Here is a 20,727-nt window from a genome sequence, read left to right as displayed (position 1 = left end):
AAGAACATTCTCTCAAACACACCACACACAACCTGGATAGCAGTAGCACCATATGTTTTTTTTTTTTTCCCCACTGTGGTACCAGCAGAGCAAGTTTCCTATTGTCCAGGAGAACCAAAAACAACCTATTTCTTTCCCTAACATTATCTGACAGTTTAAAACCTTTTATACCCACACAATTCAAGGAGGATAGAAGAGGCTGGTGCAACAGCAGCATCATTCCTCATCACCACTGTTTCCAACAGTAGAGAAATCTCATGCTACAGGACTAACTCAACCCCTTGGTTAGGCACCCTAAGCATTCCTTTCCCCCCCCCCCCCCAAAATACATTTCTCTACAACTATGTAGACCCTAATAAGAGCTATTCCTGTAGGACTCCCTTCTTTTATAGATTTCCCCCTCTATCCCCAGCATTTTTGGGAGGGGGCACAGCTCTTTAATATAGAACCAAACCAGCTGTGCCCTAAAATAGCCATTTTGAAGCTGGGGAACCTTTCTTTTTCCCACTATATGAGTGCTTTTTCCCTCCTTGTTTATGATTGGGAATGTGGTCATTTTGTTTTTATCTTTTAAAATAATGATTAGGGTTTATTTTGAAATATTCAGTGGTCTGAATAGTCTCCTGTACAGAATGCGGAAGGTGGCTGGGTTTTTTCTGTTTGTTCTTTTGCTTGATCCCACTTCTTTTATATTCACCCCCAGCTGTAGATCTAATGTATAGTGACCTTGATTATCTCTGAACAGGACTCTATTTCAGTATGTGTTAATTCATTGTCTATTAACTTAATGAAACAGAGGCAAATGACTAGGACTGGCTGTTAAACCTGCTTAACTAATCTTCAAATAACTTTCCTCCCATCTACCAGCAAAGAACACATCAGATGATAACTTTCTAGAGGCTGTTGAATTGTGTTGGTTTTTTACTCAGAAATTCCCTGTTTCCCTTTGAAACCTGGTTCCTGTGGTCTCAGATAAAAGCTTATTCTAAGGCCTTAAGTCTCAAGCTTGCCTGAACTAGGTTCATCGTTATAGCCAATCTCAGTGTGCCTTGGAAGTAGGAGCTTACCTATCTACCTATAAAATAGTAATAACCAGCAAAATCTCACACAAAGCACATTTCTGTGTTATTGTATAGTCAATTGTCTAATAGAAATGAATAGCCTATGGGCATGCCTGGCAATGAGCTACATACCATTTCCAGAAAGGAGAGAGATGTGGAAGAGAGGGTTGGTCTCCATGAATAAGAAAGAGGAAGAAATTATATGCAAAGGGCAGTGAAGACACAAGAGAAATCTAATAGCAGAAGGAAAAAAAATGTAAGGGGAATAGATTAAAAGAGAGGGAGCAAAGAAAAAAAAAAACATGGAAAGATGAGCGAGAGGGTAAAAGGCCAAGTGGTTAAGGAGCAGATCAGAAATATATTAATAAGCTAACAGTTAGAAGGAGGGAAAAAAGACAAGCTAAAGGCAGTATGTGAAAGAGAAATGCTGAGATAGTGAGACAAGGGTGGGTTAAAGGCTGGAGTAATAAAGACCAGGGAAAACATAAGAGTGAAATCTGGGGGAAAAAGGCATGGCTGGAAAAATGGGTACACAAGACCCAACACCAGTTTGTGTTAGGGGAGTTGCACAGGCCATGACGTTTTAAGGTGTGGTTGAGAGTTAAAGGGAACAGGTATGGGGGGTCAACTGAGCTAAAAAGAAAGGGAGGGGCCTGATGGATGGTGGGGGTGTGGGAAATGCAAGGGAAGGAGACTGAGTTGAAGGAAAGATGAATGATAGATTCAGCAAGCACTAGAAGGAAGATTCAGTGAATGACAAGAGGTGGAGAAAAGACTGAAGTGAATTGAAGTGGGAGGAAGGAGGAAAACAAGTGATGGGAATAAGATTCTGGAAGAGAAGTTAAGGACTGACTAGAATAATAATGTTCAGATGGTAGCAGGAAAGCTGAAGAAGTAGAACATGTACAGAAGGGGAAACCACAGAAGACAGGAGAGGGAAGACTGAGCAGAAAGACCTGCCGGAGCACATGCCTGACAGCCAGACACTGCTGGGTTGTAAACCTTGGTTCTGCCACTGTCTCTGGAGATGGAGGTCACCACTGACATCTTCTGGTTACGCTGGTAATAGAAGGGGTTAATGCTTCTCGACCTCATCAAAACTTTCTGAGGTAAATAAAGTTTGTTACATCTTCAAACACTGTGTGTGTGTGTGTGTGTGTGTGTGTGTGTGTGTGTGTGTGTGTGTAGATGAATGGAGAACTGGGTAGGGGTGTGTGTGTGTAATATAACATATACGTATACACATGTACCACATGCTCCTATGCAGCTTGCCAGTCTTTTTTGGCTCTCCCCTCTCTTGGTTCCTCCACCTTCTCCTGCCTTTGGTCTCTTGTCCATCCTGTACCCCAGTCCTCACTCCCTGACTTCCCTTCATCCCCCATCTTCACCCCTCATGCACCCAGCCCAGGTTCATCTCCCTTATTCAGGCTGTATACATATCTACATAGCTACACCGCCTGAAGGAGGGGAGATGAATGGAGATCCGGGGTGTTGGGTGTGTAACACACATGTACACACACACACTTCTCTATTGAGGGACAAACACAGACACTTTGAGGGGGACACACTTTATTGAAGGATAAACACACACACTTCTCTACTGAGGGACACATTTTACTGAGCGACACACACGCACACACTTCTCTATTGGGGGCACACTTGATGGAGGGACACGCACACACTTTTCTATTGAGGGACACGCACATTTTGTTGAGGAACACAAACACTTCTGTACTGAGGGACACACGCATACACACACTTCTCTACTGGGGAAACACTTTATTGAGGGAGACACATGCACACTTTATTGAGGGACACGCACACACACTTCTCTATTGAGGGACACAAGCACATTTTATTGAGGGACACAAGCGCTTCTCTACTGAGGGACACACACATACACACACTTCTCTACTGGGGAAACACTTTATTGAGGGGGGGAGACACTCCATGGAGGGACACATACACACACGCGCGCTGTAGTGAGGCCCGCGCTGCCCGGGTCGGGGTGCAGGTCGGGTCGGTCCGGGCGGGGCCGGGGGCGGAGGCGGCGGCGGCGGCGGCTGGAGGCGGAGCGGGCGGCGGCGGGAGGCGGGAGCTGCGCGGCTCAGTCGCTCCGGCTCCGGCTGCGGCTGTGGCTCCAGCCCGGCTCGGCTCGGCTCGGCATGGCAGCTCCCGCCCGCCGCAGCCGGCCCCGCCGCGCCGCCCCGCTGCAGCCGCCGCCGCCGCCCGCGCCCCCGCCCGCTCCGCCGCCGCCGCCGGCCCCGCTGCTGCCGCTGCTGCTGCTGCTGGCCAGCGGGCCCGGCTCGTCCGCGTCGCGGGAGCCCGACAGCCCGTGCCGGGTGAAGACGGTCACCGTGTCCACGCTGCCGGTGCTCCGCGAGAACGACATCAGCTGGAGCGGCTCCCCGCCCGCCGCCGCCCCCGGCCCCGGCCCCGGCCCCGCCGAGTCCCGCCTGCTGCTCTTCGTCCGCAACGAGCTGCCCGGGCGCATCGCGGTGCAGGACGACCTGGACAACACGGAGCTGCCCTTCTTCACCCTGGGTGAGCGCCGGCCGGCCGCGCTGGGAAGGGCTCCAGGCCACTGCTCCTTCCCCCTGCCTGTCCCGCACCTGCCTGCCCCTGGGAGCCGCCTTCCCTGCTCCCAGAAATACATCTAGACCTGTGTGTGGAGACAGAGAGTTTCTCCTTGATCTCCTCCCCGAAGTTAAGAGCAGCCCCCCTGCACCTGCTCAGGTGGGCGCCCGGCTCCACGGCCCCTCTGCTTTCTACCTGGGGGTATTCGCCGCAAGGTTGCCCTCGGCCTTTTCGTCCCCGTCCCATCCCCTCCCCGTGCTCACTTCTACCCCCCTTCTCCTTTTACTCCCTTCCAGTGTCCCCAGCAGCATGGTGGTCACTTCTCATCCCCCTCCCCGTCACTGACAGGCTTTTGCCCCCTGGGTCCCATGCTTTTGCTCCCCTGCCCTCGCTGCTGTCAAATGTAGGACATTCTTGCTCTAGAAAGGGCAAGTTTTCTTCCCTTTCTTACCCCCCCCCCATCTTCTTTCCCAAGTTGCGGAGCAGTTTCCTTCCTTGCAGTGATCCTGCAGGAGTCACTTCAGTGCTGTCACATTGTTGCGGTGTGATTCCCCCCCCCCCCCCCCTTCTTATGAAGAGCCTCATTAGAGCTTTTTTTCTGCCTTTTCATGTTTTCCTCTTGGTGCACATTTCTTTTCCTGGGAAGCAGGGGTTGGGCAGGATATATAGATTTTATTATTATTATTATTATTAGCAGGGTCTCTTGGCTGCCTAATGACTTTGGGGAAGACTTATCCCAGAGCCTGGTAGCTCAGGCTGTGAAGTAGCGGATGCTCCTGAAACGGTCTTCTGCAGAAGGTTGGCCTTGGAGAAGCTGCCGTTGAGTGCAGAGGGAAGAGGATGCTTCATTTTAGCAAGAGGCTTGTTTATAAATATTTTGGCTGAATGGCGCTGATTAGCCTGGCTCTGTGCAATGCTTGCAAAGTCGGGTCTCTTGCAGAATGCCCCACACGTTGTTGTTTTCCTGTACTTCGGAAGATTTTAGCTGTAGTGGGGAGGAAAACGAATGTATTTTGATGGGAACAGCGTTGCCTTATTTTTGTGTAGCTGGTTGATCTCTTCTCTAAGAGGATGCTCTTGCTGTGTCTTGTCACTATTATCCTATGCTCTGCCTTAGATCTGACTTGTTATGCTCAATAAAAGTGAATTGTTTAGAATTCGGTATCTAAAGCTTGGCATCTGCTGTGGCAGATCACTGAAGGTTTTTGTTGATCTCAGTACAGCTCTTCTTTATCCACCAGCTTCTCTGGTATCTAAACCTGCTGTAATTTGAGTACCTGCTTAGTTTTGTGCACGAGATGCAGCTTAATGAACCTGGGTTGTGACTTTCAGTGGATTGTGTGCATTTAGCATGTCAAGATCTTCTAGTCTGTGTTCACGCTAGCCCGGTAAATAGCTGTAAGCTCAGCAGTGCTGTGGGAGCCGACTGTTGTGCTTCCAAGTGACTGCTTTTCCAGTGAATGTGATGTGCTAGAGTAGCGAGATGACTGACTGCATCTCATGGTCCTTTTAACCCCCTGTGATGCTCTCCCAGTACAGCACGTTTGCAATAGACACTCACATAGTGCATAAAGGGTCTTTCAGGCTGAGTCTGTCTGGTCCTCACTTTGCAGCGTTTTCTAGGAACCTGAAGTCTATCGCAAAGAATCGATGTCCTTCCTGTATTACCTGAAATACAAAGTTCAGAATCGAGGAGCAGGCTGGCATGAGGGTGGGCCAGCCTTTGCCGTGCAAGCAGCTTGAAGACAGTAAGAGTCTTAGCGTGCTGCTGTCTTGAGATTTCAGGGTAAAATATACATTATGATAGGGTTTGGGAGTGAATTCTCTCCAGCTCCGTATCGCACTCTTAGCTAAATGTATCGGAGGAAGGCAAAAGGCCCTCCAGGTAGCTTTACATATTGGTTCCTGCTCTGAGAAAGATTTGGCTTGCTAGATCAAAAAGTCTGATCTCGTATAGCAAATCTCATTTCAATAAGTGACTGAAGATACTGTATCCGCTGAAGAAATTCTTTACCTAACAGCCAACCTGGGGTTTTAGCTAGTGCTGTGATGTTCAGCCTCTGCCTCAAGGCTGTTTCTTTTTGTTGTGCTTTTCTATATGCTGGAGAGCCCAAGGTATCCCCCAAAACTGTCAGAGTATAAAGGGCAGGGAAGAAACTTCCCCCTCCAACCACCACCGTATGGGATGGCTTGATGGCCATTCTAAGTTTAATAGGTGCCTTGTTCCAAGGGGAGATAATTCTTTTCCTTTTCCCAAGCTCTGTCTTATGAATTATTTGTATCCTCTGGTATTTTAAGTTTGTGACTTTTTTTTTTTTTTAATATCACCTGGATCTTCTCCTACATCTAACTCTTTCCTGGGCCATTATTATAAAGGATTTTGCTGGTTAGTGTGTTGGTTTTTACTAGACATTGGTCCTAGTCCCAATACACTTTCATGTTCCGTAGCATCTGAAGGCCTGAGGAACTGATTGTTTTGGATAGTGGGGGAAATAGCCTCCATTTGTCCTTCCTTTACATGCAGAAATTCTTGGTATCTAATATCGAGGACGTATTGACCCGTCTTGTGCTGACCATCTGTACTGTCTCTCTGTAGAAGGAAAAACTTCATAGGCATCTAATTATTTTTTTATTTTAGGAAGGAGAGAACTTTTCTGCCTTGAATAGGTAAAGGCACCCTAAGCTGCCTGACCTGAATAGCTTCAAAGAAGGACTTTGTTAGAAAGTTGTAATATAGGTTACGGAGGGGAAGGGGGAACCGATGTTTAGAACATGCAAGGCAAAGTTGAGAACAAATAAGAGCCAAACTTAGGAATTTATTTATTTTTTAACCTTGGGAGAGATCAGAAACTCTTTCTTGGCAACTCTCTTCATTCACCACAGCAGAACATAGATGCAAGTCCTGAATGTCTCATTGCCATATTTGCTTTTCCTGTGAGTGGCTTAGGACTCTTAAGGCCAGGAAACACAAAACATAGCATTCAGTTCTTTGTAGAGATATGACTCTTTGGACTCAAGGACGACTCTGACTTCTTCCAGGATACTGTCTACGATAAGCATCCTTTCTTGCTTTTCTACACTTTTCCCAGAGCCTGACGAAGGGACTTTGCTCCCGAAAGCTTGCAGAAAAGGACAGTTTTCTTGCCATTTTCCAGTTGGTCTAATGAAAGGTATCATTTTGGAACCAAGAGTTCTAGTTTTTTGTATGTCTTTCTTGCTAACGCTTTTTTTCTCTGACCCATGGGGTTCCCGCTTTAGAAAAGACTGGCTGACTTCTTCATGGAGCTCCATGTAGGTACGCTTGGAGCAGGGTTAGGGAAGACGGTATCAAAGGCTGCTGGGCTTTGAGAGCAACAGAGGAAAACTTGTGCTCAGGAAAGCAGTTGAAAAAGTTAAGAGATGGTGAATCTGTGAAGACAAGGCAGATTCTCATACAAAAGGTGTGCTGTGATTTGCGTCATAAAAGATTTCCCACCTGAGATCTAGGAAAGACGCAAGTTCTGTGGGACAGGAAACTCCAGCGTGTCAGAAATGTCCTGTGCTGCTTTGAGAGAAATTAAGCGTTTTTGAAGTCTTTGGCAAAAAAATCAAAAGAGCTATTCTGAGGCCGAAGGTAATAGTTTAGCGCTTGGAGACCTTTCCTAGGAGGAGATAGGAAAACCAGCCGGGACTTGAACCTCGGGCTTCTATGGCCCAGGTGACGTTCTGCCCACTATGATATTGGCTACTCTGGGTGGGGGAGTCTGGTTTTACCAAAAATGCCATCCTGGACCAGAGAAGAGTCTTTTGCTGAACCTAGTAGGTATCTTCTAGTTAACACTTTGATCATATCAACACCTTTTTGATGGCAGGGAAAAAACCCTGTATAAAAACAGGGCCTCTTTTTTTCCTTGCTTTGTCTTCACAACCCTGATCTCAAGGGGTACACGTGTAGGAGACTAGTCGCACCTTTCCTGGCATGTGGAAATGTTCCTTGTGAAACTGTATATATTTGCTATGCCAAAGGAACATTTTTCTGCCCACTAGGGGGTGTTGGTGTCTGGAGATCTGTGCGCCTGTAATCCCCAGGGCTGTATAGGGAAAATTAATTTGCCTATATGTATATGCTTCATTCTTGAAACCAGTTGTGGGAAGAGAGAGATTTCTCCATTTCTTCTCAGAAAGCCAGCAGCTGGTTAACTTTAATTGTGCTTCGTCTTCCTGTGATCAAAACACGGGACCTCTGGCTAAAAACTGACCTAATTCGTTTCCTTATTCGCTGTAGAGTTGTGTTAGCACCCCTTGTCTCTGACTGACACCAGTGCCCCTTGTATTTCATCAGCTGTTTCCCTGTCTTAACTGAGAGACTATACAAATTGTCCCCTTCCCCTTCCCCTGGCACCAATCTGTGTTTCAGGAATGCTAAAATTATTCAATAAAGTGCTCTTAAGGCAGGAAATGGAAAATTTTAACTTTACTCCTTGTGCATATATGCTATCATTTGACATACAGCTCATGATGATGCGTGAGTTTTCTGCAACCTTGGGTACACCTGTACTACCTTGCTGTATTTAATATCTTGCAGTATTTTTATTGGCAAATGGTCTAGCATTTTCATTGACTTGATCCATTTGTGATGAGGTCTCTTCTCTCTCAAAGGTATGCATCTTGATTGAGTTAGTGGCCATGTGTTATATACAATAGCTTTTTCAACAAGCGGCAGAGCCTGCTTTAAGTGCAATTCAGAGAATGAGGCAGTTAGCTTCCAATCTAATTTAGATGGCCTGTGTATATATATGCAGGCAGATTTTCACCATAGCTCTTATGTAAGAGACTACAATGTAAGTGTAAAAAGAGTTTACTATATACTTCTCATAAATGACTTTAATGGATGCTGTTTGACAAGCATATGCAGCTCTGCAAGATGCTTTGTATCTAGGGTTGTCAGGAAAAAGTGCTTGTGCATACGCATTAAGAATCTCTAACAATATCCCCACGTGCAAGGGGCCTGTGCTAAGGTGGTGTACCTCTGACTGGAGCTTTTATGGAGTCTGGCTGTGTTGATCCTAACATCATAATCTGTGTATGTCGTTTCCTGGGTTCTTGTTCTCAAAGTTAACTTCTTTTCCCATATCCATCTGGGTACTTGAGTGTGGTTTTTGTTTTTGTTTTGTTATATATTGGTAAATAAATGTTGTGTTTTGTTTTTTTAAATGGAGAGAGTGTTTATTTCTCTCCAAAAGACTTGAAGTGATTTCTCATTTCTTTTTAAATACAAATAAAAATCCCTTGGTTTCTCTGAGATGATTTTTTTCAAGACTTGCTGTTTTCAAAGATGGGATTTTTTGGAAAGATTTTGAACAAGTGGAAAGATGGGGGATACTCCTACAACTTAAGCATTTACTGCTACTCCTGTTTATAACACAATACAGGAGCGTTCATTTGATTTGTGGGGTCTCTGAGCAGGATCAGCTCAGGAGTGAGGAACAGTGGGTACCTGCCTGTGTCCTGAGTTGCAATTTGTATTTTGTGGCATATTGAAGCAAATTTGAACTCCTGTCTGTTCAGGGAATTTGTTCCCAAATGTGGATTTCCACTGCGTGGGCAAAAGCAAGTGACTCCAGGGTGCGGGAGGAGCTATTGTACGGGCTGTTTGTACGAGATTTGAAGAAGCCTGCACAATACTGAACATGATGACTAGGGACAGACATCACGAATAAACTGGTTTAAACCTTTAACAGAACTTAAGTTCAGTGCACATAAACCAGTTTCAAAATGGGTGAAACTGGTTTAAGATAAACTTGGTTGAATGTAGAATCAGACTTAACTGATTTGGGTCAAACCAGTTTATGCAATGTCTGTCCCAGACCCCTTCCTGATTTAAGTTAATCCAGAGTCCCCCAGCATCCCAGATGCTTTGCAGCTGGGCTGGGATAGGCTGTCCTCTCTGCTTTCCAAGGAACAGGCTGGCCTTTCCCTTCTCCTCCCTAGCTAGAGCTCTGGCAGAGACTGCAGGCACAGTAGCATCTGCCTGGCTTCCCTTGCTGCTCAAGCAGGGATTCCCGCCCCCCTCCATTTCCCACTGCATGGACCCCAGCCCCATGGACCCTAGACATGTGCTATGCCAGCTAATGCTGAGAGGTGTGTATGTGTCTCCAATTTCACTGGGGCAGGCAGACAGAACAGTGTTTGCTTAGGGCTTTTGGGAACTAATCAACAGGTAGCTGGTAATGCTTCCTTGGAAAACGCTGTTTAAGAAGAGTTTTAACTAATGAGAGAGACTTTGTTTTACTGATGGGCTGATAACACTGTGGTTTTATCAGCCCCCCTGCTGGTTTGTGGAGAGGGAGATTGAAAAGCTGGTATCACCAACAGTTGCATGCACTGCACACCTCCTCTTTGCCTCAGTTAGCCCAGGGCTGGGGTTTGGCAACACTCCCACCCTTTGAACAGCCGGCAGGGAAAAGCCTGAGACTGCAGGCCGGGTAGGGATTTAAACCCCTCCCTAATCAGAGCATCCTGTCGACCACCCCATCCTCATTAAAAAACTAGGCGACTGTGGCATTGCCTACACGGTCAGATGGATTGCAAATTGGCTGAAGGGTCGTACTCAGAGGGTGGTGGTGGATGGATCATATTCGACCTGGGGAAAAGTGGGCAGCGGAGTCCCCCAAGGCTTGGTCCTTGGGCCCGCACTGTTCAATTTCTTTATCAGAGATTTGGACGACGGGGTGAAAAGCAACCTGTTTAAATTTGCTGATGATACCAAATTTGGGGTGAGGTGGGCACGCTAGTAGAGAGGGAAAGACTGCAGCAAGACCTGGATAGGTTGCAGGGGTGGGCTGACAAAAACAGGATGCGTTTCAATACTGACAAGCGCAGGGTGCTGAGCTTGGGCAGTAGTAACCAGCAGCAAACTTATAAGATGGGAAACTCCCTTCTTGAGAGCACGGTGGCAGAAAGGGATCTTGGAGTCATTACTGACTCCAAGATGAACATGGGCCGACAGTGCGAGGTCATGGTCGGCAGGGCTAACCGGACCCTGTCGTGCATCCACAGGTGCATCTCAAGTAGGGCCAAGGAGGTGAACCTCCCCCTCTACGCGACACTGGTCAGGCCACAGCTGGAGTACTGTGTCCAGTTCTGGGCACTTCACTTCAAGAGGGACGTGGACAACATTGAGAGGGTCCAGAGGAGGGCCACCTGCATGATCCGGGGACAGCAGGGTAGACCCTACAATGAGAGGCTATGGGACCTAAACCTGTTCAGCCTTCACAGGAGAAGGCTGAGGGGGGGACTTTGTGACAGTCTATAAACTCACTAGGGGGGACCAGAAGGGTTTGGGGGAGACCTTGTTTCCCCTAGTGCCCCCCAGGATAACAAGGAATAACGGCCACAAGTTGTTGGAGAGTAGGTTTAGATTAGACATCTGTAAGAACTACTTCACAGTCAGGAGTTAGGGCGGCTGGGATCTGGAACTGACTTCCAAGGGAATTGGTGCTGGCTCCTACCCTGGGGGTCTTTAAGAAGCGGCTTGATGCCTACCTGGCTGGGGTCATTTGAGCCCAGTTTTCCTGTTGCCCAGGCAGGGGGTTGGGCTTGAAGATCTACAAGGTCCCTTCCAACCCAACTTCTATGATTCTATGATCCTACCATGCCCCCCTCAGCTCAGCATTGTGTAAGGGAAGGGAGGGCTGCTCTAGCAACCCCTGTCTTCTAGCCTGAGCCACTGCAGGCATGTGTCTGTATTTCTGGAATGAAAAGGAAATGTCTATCCACCTCAAATTGGTTCAGACTTTTCAGGTTAGTCTAACCTGCAAAGATTGAATAAATTCAGGCTCAGGCTTTTTGAACGCCTGCCCCTAGCCTTTGTGGGTTGGTTGCTTGAAGTTGTCCACTAGATTATTGAATGCCTCCTTGCCTTGCACTGACTGGGTTATTATGGACAGTCAGGTAAAGAGCAGCAACTTCCAACATTTGCTTTCTACAGATTCAAAACTGAATCATGCTGTGCAAAAGCACTGATGGGAAGTGCAATGAAAACAAGACACTTGCAGCAGGTTCCCTGGGGCAGAGAGTGGGGGAGGGATGTCTCCTCCTGATTCTGAGAGCATGGAGCCTTCCCTCTGGGAGGACTCCTGTTTGTGTGAAACAGCTGTTGTTAATGTGTTAGTTTGATTCAGGGAACAGTTCCTTAAATGGGGTGTGCTCTTCATAGGTGGGAGGTGGGGAGAGACACATGAAGACTAACAGTAAGTGTGTTGCAGAGTTTCTGTGCCCTATCTGGGTTTTTATTCCCATATGTCCCACATTCTCTGTGTAATACTATCTGAGGGGTGGAGTGGAAAGATGCTCTGAAAAAGAGTCCCTTGAAGTTCATTATCTCATGTTAATAACCTGACACTGAAGAGCTTTGCAGGCAGGTAGCAGTGGGGAGATCAGGGAAAGGGTTCTACAAATGCATGGTCTAAGCTGACTGCTATCTTTAGCATATTAGAGAGAGTTCTTCCTGCCTACTGCCCCCTTCCCAAAGCAGAGAAGACCCTCTGGGCTACCTGTAAGCAGATATTGTATCACAGGGAAAGAAGGAAAGGTGGGTTGGCTTTTAACTCTGGGGCTGTGATGCAGGTGTGAAGTGGTACTACTGTTCCTCCCTAACTGTTTCCTGAAAGGAACTACCTTTAGGATGAGGTGGCTCCTGGCCTGAAAATCTGTCAGGCTTGGCAACGGATCTGAATGTGCCTTGTGGGAGAAAGCAGTTTCTGTTCTTTCCCTCTAATTTGTTGCTACCATTCTCGCCCAAGCAGCTGGCTAGAACAGGCAGCACTGTGCAGCTGCATAAGCTGAAGCAATATGGTCTGGAAGTTGCCACAAGTCAGTAAGAAGTAAGTCTTCGTTCCTATTCCTTGCTCTGCTGCTTGTTTCTGTGTCACCTTGGCAAAGTCACTTAACTCCATTAGCCTCGGTTCTGTTCTGTGACTGTTCATGCTTCACAGACGCACCTGCAAAAGAGATACTATGCCTTGTATCAAGTACGAGAGGATGCATGAGTCTCACTCATCCAGGTTTGGGTTTCCTTGTACTTGGCTAATGTTTTAAGCTTTGTCTTTATGAGGCAGTTGAAACTTACCCCGCAGAAAATTCTGATGTCTCACAGTCTTCATTTCTATCCAGGAAAAAAGGAAGTTGAACTTCTCCTGAAATAGTAATCTGTTGGGGAAGGGAAAGTGTATTCCTGGGGGCAAAACAAGTGGGTTTCACTAGAATCATGATTTCAGGAAAAGTTGAATGACCCTGAGTTCCAGGGATTCAGAGAGGCTGGACCTGAAAACCCTGCTATATAAACTGACCCTCCTTGGCTCTTCTGTAGGGCTTTTTTTGTTTTCATTGGTGGTTGGGAATTTTTGATCAAACTGGGCGCACGCGCTCCCTCTCTCAAAAAACAAAAACAAACAAACAAAAAACAAAAAAAAAACCAAAAGAAAAAGTTTACAGAGCATCTCTATTTTATTCCCACCCCACTCTTTTTAGCCAAAAGAAACAAAACAAAACCCAATTAAACAAGCAGCACAGTGCAGACTGACTTTCTACCATCTTACTTGCAAGCTTGTTAAGGGCCAATTTCCCAGAACCTTGATTCAGGATTCTGGGTGTCCTGCGGTTCCCTTGCTCTCGGACACTATTGGTGGGATTACAGCAGATCTGGAGACCCTGGTTCAGGAAGAGACTTCTGGAAAATTGGTTCCTAATCAGCTTGCTAGTGAGCTGGCAGGAAACCAGCCGGGTTTGTGATGCTATTCTACCCATGTTTTGACAAAAAAGTCAAAATAGAGATGTTTCTGTAAACTGTCTTGTTTTGCCAAATCATTTTTGGGGGAAAGAACCCAATCTGACAAAAAAAAAATCTCCAGTCATTTTTAACAGAGCCTACAGAGGGCCACCAATGTGATAAGTTTTGTGTTATTTTGATCACAGATTTCTGTGCGCTCTGACTAGTTTTTGCTCCTACTACCTCAAAGTTTTGCTTGCTGCTGACTGAATCTGTGGAATGTCCATTGAAATAGGTGGTGCGGGCAGGTCCTTTATGCCTCCGTCTTAGGTGATATTTGAATGTAGTAGATCCAGCTCAGCAGCAAATGCAGCAGCCCCCTCAGCAGGCCATCAGTACCTCTTATTTTTATGCTGTTAGGGAAAGAAAAGTCTGTGTTAAAGCTTCAAAAGAGCATCCTTAAAGAATTGCTGCTTTGCAAGAGTACCCATATTGACCAGCTAGTGGCAACAGAAGATTAACTATAGACAGAGCCTCCTAGACTTGCAGCTGAACTGCAAACAGTAAGAGGGTAGGAATAACTCAACACTAGCAACTGGGCAGGGTGGGTTCAAGCCTCATTTCCTTCTTTTGAGCGGGGAGGGAGGAAGCAGGTGGAGCAGGGTTCAGGTGTGCCAGCAGGGTACAGGTATACTCTTGATCCTGGCATACTACAAAGCTGCGCTTCCCTACGTTGCATTACAGGGACCATACGTTCCTCTTTGCATGCAGTAGGAGGAGGGGAACATTAAAAGCCTCAGATGGGTGGGACCAAAAGCAATTAAACTCATGCTCCCTGTGGACAAAATGGGACTAGCCAAGACTTCTTGTGCTACTTCATGATGTATGTGATGCTAATAAGCACACTGACTCCTTAAGTAGACTCCTTTTGCCTGCCTTGCTGTGTAACTGGGATGTTGGCTTGGTCCAACGGCAGGCATAGAAAGTATTTGTCACTTATGGTAAGAGCATAGTAGGGTGGGAAGAGACTGGAGGGTTGTTTTCAGGCTACTTTCACTAGATGCCTGTTCTAGCATGTCGAGGTGGCTGGAGATGCATGTATGCCATCTTCATGCTGGAGGCCAGCCTGTGTTCGCTTGGGCAGGAAGGGGGGTATGAAAGGTCAAGCTGTATGGTGTATAACAGCTCCTTTGCTGGGAATCTTTTGAGAGTGGGTGTATTGTTCGCATCTGTACTGTCAGGTACATCCAGGATGATTCATAAACAACAGACTGGGGAATTGCCCTCCTCCAGCTGCAGCTTTGTGAATAGGGAGAGAGCAGCACCGCCACTTTCTTCCCCTCCTCCTTGTTGTCTCTCTCTTTTCCCTCGGCACTACTGCCTGCTTCTGTTACTGATTACAGTAGCAGCCACACAGTGTAATGGACAGGATCCTTATACATAACTAGCTTAGACAGTGGTGCCACATAAATGAATTGAATGTTTTGTGCAAACTGCTGGGAATCTGCTAATTCATTTATGATTCCCAATGTCCAGACAGTATGGCGACAGTTAATGGTATTGAAGATGCCAGGTGAAGCAGTGTCCTTGATGTCCAGGATCTGGTGTCCTGGATCTGTCTGTCAATGGGCAAAGCTTCTGATCTCCTTCTGGAGGGTATAGTTGTGTGATCATCTTCTCTGGTTCACCCACTGACTCCTGTGGCCTCTACCCTGTATACACCAGGTGAGAGAGGAAGCCGGGTCACTCTGCTGCGCAGTCTCTACATCAATATACTTTGCCTGCTGTAGATGAGTGAGAGATGGAAATTCCCTGATGACAGGCTGGCTTATCACTGCTTGGGACAAAAGAGGCCAAATACTGGATGGAGCTGGCACTCAACTGTGCCGAATGAGGCTGCTGATTTAAGAAACAAAGGAACTAACAGGTCTGCAGCCGTTTTCAGTTATCTGTTCCCTGCCAGCCTTACCTCCTCCATCCCCATGCCTCCTGTCTTTCCATTTTTCTGCAAAGACAAACTCTGCAGGAGCTGGGGAAACCATGACTGGCTTTGCAGGCAATAGAGAAAGGGAAGAAATTTTCCATTAGCAGCATCAGCAGTAAAAGAGATTTCCCGGTCACCTGGTAACTGCTGTATTTAGGAAGATGGAGTTGACTCTGTTATTGTCGGGGATGTGTGTGTGGGTTATCCTGCAGAGGGAGGGGAAAGGAGGCAAGAGCCGAGGTTCTGTGCAGCGCGGGGATGAAGCCTCCAGAGGAGGAGTGCTTGACCGTCAGGTCTCATCTTGGTAACGGAGCAGCTCTGCATCCCCTCCTGCAAGCTGAGAAGAAAGTGGGATGGGGGAAACCTGGCGAGTCTGGAGCCCTAGGTGCATTGTCATCTTTTTTTCATTTGTTTGTTTGGTTTTGTTTTTCTCCTAGTGCACTGGAATAAAATACAAAGTGCCCAGCCAGCTGCACTAATGAGCTGCAGTTGGGAGCAGGGTGAGGCGGGAGAGTGGGGGGAACATGATGCTGGGAATCCCTGAGGGACAGTGGATAGGAAAACACCTTGGCCTGGTTGTGAGTGGGAGTAAGTGAACTTGTCCAGAGGAATGCAGCTGTCCCTTGGGTGCGAAGGCAGGGGGTGCTCAGTCGTGGTTGTGTGGGCCAAACCTCCAAACTGCAGAATCAACACGTTGCTCCCACCTGGCTCCATAGCTCCAGGGACCTCCTGGCTTCTTTGCTTCTACGATTTAAGTTGCTCGTGTTGTTTAAGAAAGCACTTTCCGGGAAAACCATGGTCTCTGCTCAGGAGTCAGCACTGAGCTTTAGGTTGGAGGCACTGAAGTGAGATGGTGAAAGGCTGAGCCAGCAACTGTGGAGTCAGGGACATGGGCTCTGCTCCCAGCTCTGCAGCTGACCTGATGTGAGACCCTGGGCAAATCGCTTCACCTCTGTCTTCCCTCCCAGCATTGGCCTGTCTTGTCCTTTTAAATAAAATCCTTGAAGGCGGGGATCGTCTCGTCTCGCCTCACCCCAGCCTAGAGCAACGGGGCCCTGACAGCATTTGGGCCTACTCTAAAAGAACTAGTAAGGAATGGGGAAGGCCGAATTGTACCATAGCAATCACATGCTGCTTAGCATTCATGGGTTTTCTGTAAGAGATCAGCCATATTTTGCTGAACGGCTGGGTATCTCCAGTGACCTCTGTTCATTTCTGTCTCCTCCTCCTTTCACCTCCCCTTTGCAGTGTACCCATCTTGGGCAGAAGCACTGAGATGCTAGAGAGGCTGCTTTAACGCATGCATGCGTGTTGTCTGTGGAAGGGAGGAATGGAATTGCACTCAGCACCCACCAGGAAGGAGCAGCTGGCTGGTTAAAGCTTGTTCTTAGTGGGTCTTGTCAGATTACCTGTTTGGCTCAGTTCCCCTTCCCTTTCTCCCCAAAAGGCCTTAAGCATCTCAGGGTTGCCAGCAAGCTCCCTTTGCCTTTGCTGTCAATTCTCTCTTTCCCAGATTGGCTACTGTTCCTGTCTCTTTCTAGCTCCCTGGATTATTGGTTGGTGTACCACTGGCTGAACGTGTAGCATCCCTAAAATATGGGATCAAGCAACAGAAAATAGGAGCTGGCAGCAATGCAGGATTTTTGCCTCTAACCAACTGTTCTGTAACATCAGCTTCATGATTCACCACTCCCATGTCAATAGCTTGCTGCAATAGCAAACACCAGGCTTGTGTGGGATGATAGTATATCTGGGAGTGGTGTCATTGGGAGGAAGCAGAGGGGTGGGCCTGAAATGGAGCTTGCTTCTTGACAGTCTGCAGCTGAGGGAAAAGAGGATGTGCCTTGAATTGTTCCACTTTCCTCTGGCCCAAGTGACCTGGAGGTTTTGATGATTTGAACACCGGATTTATTTGGGAGCTTGTTGCAGTTACTGCTTCTACCCCAGCGCCCTTCTGGCCCAAATGGGTGAGTCAGACATGCTGGGAATTTCATGGCTCCTTCTTAATACTGGGTCTGTTCTGCCTTGCAGTAAGTCTGTTTACCACTCACCTGAATATCAGAATAGATGCCTGCCAATTGCCCCCATTTTAATTCTTGGCTATAAAGCTGTCTCTTCTGCGAGGATGACCTACAGCTGTTGAGAGGAGAGGAGTATAAAACTCTGATTTAGCTTTTCTGGATCACGGCGGCCACTTGTGTGGTACTTTCAATATAGTTGTCAGATGAAAAACTGTTGCAGAAGGAACATGAGGGAGCAAGCCCTGTCATCCTGTTGCTCACACTTCTTCATTCTTGTGCACATCAAAAGAGCTGCTGCATGAAAAGGAGGGGGACCTTTACCATGGAAATGAAAGAGGCTCTATAAACTCTCCCTCCTGTCCTGTAACTTGCCCAGGACATTCTTCCAGGGCTTCAGAATCCTGCTTGTTAATATTGGTTTTGGACTCTCCCTCCTCTTTGTACCTAAGTGTACACTTTGTTCTTAAATCCTCAATCTTTCTGTCTGCAGTGACTGGAAGGAGAATTCGAGCCCAGTGAAGGTGGCGGGAGGAGGGTGATTATTGATGAACTTGTCAGGCTTCTGCAGCTGATATAATTACTAGTGTATGTTTATCTTTCCTCATCTTCTCTGCTCAGCCATAGACTCTGGGGCTAAAGCAGGGAACCACCTTAGCTCTTTCATGGTAGCAACAGAGTTCTTCCTTTTCAGCTAAAAATAGAAACAACAGCAATCTTTCTTCTTCCCCAGATGGCAATAGGCCTCGATCAGTTTGTAGGGTCTGTGCAAAGATAGTCTTGGGGAAGCTGAGATGAAGAGCCATGTTAGGCATTCAGGTATGAATGGATCGGACCCCTGCATGTTCTGAATCTCTTGTAACCTGGAGTCCCACAGTCCATGGCTCAGCTCCTAGGAAACAAAATCTCTTCTGTATTCCTGAACATTTCCCATTGTGGTGACTTGTTTATTTTCCAGTGGGAGGTTGTGCTTGTGAAAATGGTTGTGTTACTTGGGGGAGAGGCCTTGAGCTGGATTTTGGTTCCCCATCTAAGTGGAGCACACTGAAATTCTGTGCAAGCACTTGCTTATGTTGGGCTGTAGAGGGGCTGCTGTCCCATACTGGTTGGGGCTTTTCCGGGGTGGGGCTGTGTTTCTAGATCGGAGGTAGTAATCAAGTCTGCAGGTGGTTGGTGCGTGGGTCTCTATTTCCAGCTCCCTGTCTGAAGGGGGGACTCACAGGCTGCTGGACTCTGCAGAAGATGTGGTAGGCGTTGAGCTGCATGGCGAGCTGGGCCACTGGAGGTCCCCCATATGTGACAGTCTTGGTAATTGGGGCATCACTGCTCCTAACAAGTCTCTGGGATCATTCAGAGAGGAAGAGTATGGATCATGTATTGCTCCTGCTGATTCTGTAGCATTATGGTGGCAGGACAGATTTGACAAAGCTTGCCTATCAGATGCTGAAGGTGCGTATCTAGCAAGATGAACCATATATGGTACTTCCCTTGCCTAAGGTGGGTGGTCTTTGTTAGCCTCCCCTAAAGGGTACCTGGGGTGGTTGTGGCTTGGGGCTGACTTGTTCACATCAGGGCTCTTACTTCTTTAATATCTTGTGGTGCCAGGGGAAGTATTTGGGGGCACATTTGTCATCCAAACAGCCCCTAGCTTCAGGTGAACTTCATGTTCTTGCAATAAAACCATGCCAGGAAATGTGTACTGTAACAAAGCCCCTGGATATAATACGTTCCTGTAATATTGCACCTTTCATCTTGAAGGATCCCAAGGAGCTTTCTGAACTACAGTGCACTATACCCAGCCTTAGCTAGTGATTGGTGTTGGTGAAGGTTGAAAACCAATTTCTACAATATCCTCCCCCCTCCTTTAGTTGCTGAATTCTCTTGGACCAGCAATGTTGTGTGCTTGATCTGGGCCTGAGCATGAATTCTTTAGAGGGGAATTCTTGTAGTGATTTGAGTTATGCATGGATGGGAAAGAAATAGTCTTCCTGGGGCAGTGGTAGTGGGTGGGAATTACTTTCACACAGCTCCAGCAGCTTTGGAACTTGGCAGAAATAGCACTCACGGAGGAGGCATGTGCCCTCCACGCAGCCTGGAGAAATTGGATAATAAAGTTTGAGTGCTTGAAAAATTGTTCCTGGGCGTAGGCAGGATAGCAGAGTCCAGCTGACAGGCACAGGGGCTGCTGCTGCTGGGACAGCTCTCAGGAGGGAGACTGTAAATGTCTCACTGAAATATACCCAGCACAAGTCCTTCACCACCCACCCTCTCCTTTAAAAGTGGCATCATGGAAACAATTGAAGGCCTGGCTATTTTATGGAGTGAGCATCCAGGTTTTGCAGCATTCAGCAACAGATATGCTTGTCTCTCTCTTTCTCTGTTTTTATATTAAACTTGCCTTAAAGAAAACTGGTTTCCCAGGTGAGAGGAGGGAGGGAAGGAGCAAACTTAGTTTACTGTATTACCCAAATCCAAAGTGACTTTAAATTTAAAATGATTTTATATATAGAAAAATTATAAATTTTTCATGTATAGAATCTAATTATTAGAGGATAATCTTAAATTTGTCCCTACTGCTGCTACAGTTGGGAAAGCGGGCGGGGGGACACGTTCAACAGGGGGGCAGGCAGCCCCCCACTTCTTTACCCCCCTCCAGACTGTCCCTTCCTGCTGTAGTGCCTGCAACCCTGTAGACTCTGTCCTCCCTCCCCTGTCCCCCAACCACTTAGTCAGGCATAGCTCCGGCTCCATTGCCTCCCAGGGATAGAAAACGTGGAAGCTTTGGCCTCTTCCTGGCCACGCAGCAGCCAGTGTCATCTGCTCCTACTGTGCTCTGTGCCCCAGGAGGGTATTGAGTTGGAGCTGTCCCTGACAGGAAGTAGTAGTGAGGGGGAGGACAGGTAAAGGGGGGCAGGCAGGTGGCTTCTGTGGCTCTGACTCTAGCCCTGACTTGAGCTCGGGGCTGGAGCCAGATGCAGCAGCCACCTGCCTGTCCCCCTCCAACTGCATGCCCAACATCCCACTTGAATCTAAGGTGAAAGGCTTCCCCTCCCCTTTCCTCTATGTTGAATGAGGTTGGGGGTTGGATGGAACTCATCTTGGATTCAAGTAAATATGCCAGTTTTCTGTTTGTGGGTATATGAAGGAACATGGTTTAGTTATTCACATTTTACAGCTGGAGAAGCTGAGGGAATGAAGTGACTGAAGTCCACAGCCACATCTTTGGAGCATGAATTGTGGAGACTCGTTCAGATGATTTGCATGCTAAAAGAAGGATGCAGCATACAAAATGCTTGCTACAGATGCACCCTTGGGGTCTGGATACAGGAGTGTCGGTAC

At 47.3% G+C, this 20,727-nt stretch overlaps 1 protein-coding gene across 4 annotated transcripts in view; it reads left to right on the top strand.

Moving 5' to 3' along the window:
- The first annotated feature begins 3,208 nt into the window (after positions 1–3,208).
- Positions 3,209–20,727, top strand: part of ASTN2 (astrotactin 2) — a 598,926-nt gene continuing 581,407 nt past the window's right edge. For 2 of the 4 annotated variants that reach the window (XM_059715571.1, XM_059715569.1), the window contains exon 1: positions 3,210–3,605. In XM_059715571.1, the coding sequence (XP_059571554.1) occupies positions 3,227–3,605 (379 nt within the window). In that variant the 5' untranslated portion in view covers positions 3,210–3,226. Of the gene's footprint in view, positions 3,606–17,318; positions 17,338–20,727 lie in introns of those variants that run through there. The other 2 variants (XM_059715568.1, XM_059715573.1) reach the window with 2 other exon arrangements.

Source organism: Alligator mississippiensis, chromosome 12 (genome assembly GCF_030867095.1).
Source record: "Alligator mississippiensis isolate rAllMis1 chromosome 12, rAllMis1, whole genome shotgun sequence".
In the NCBI taxonomy this organism is placed as follows: domain Eukaryota; kingdom Metazoa; phylum Chordata; order Crocodylia; family Alligatoridae; genus Alligator; species Alligator mississippiensis.
The sequence above is the reverse complement of the archived record's forward strand: the minus strand, read 5'-3'. Positions and strand labels throughout refer to the sequence as shown.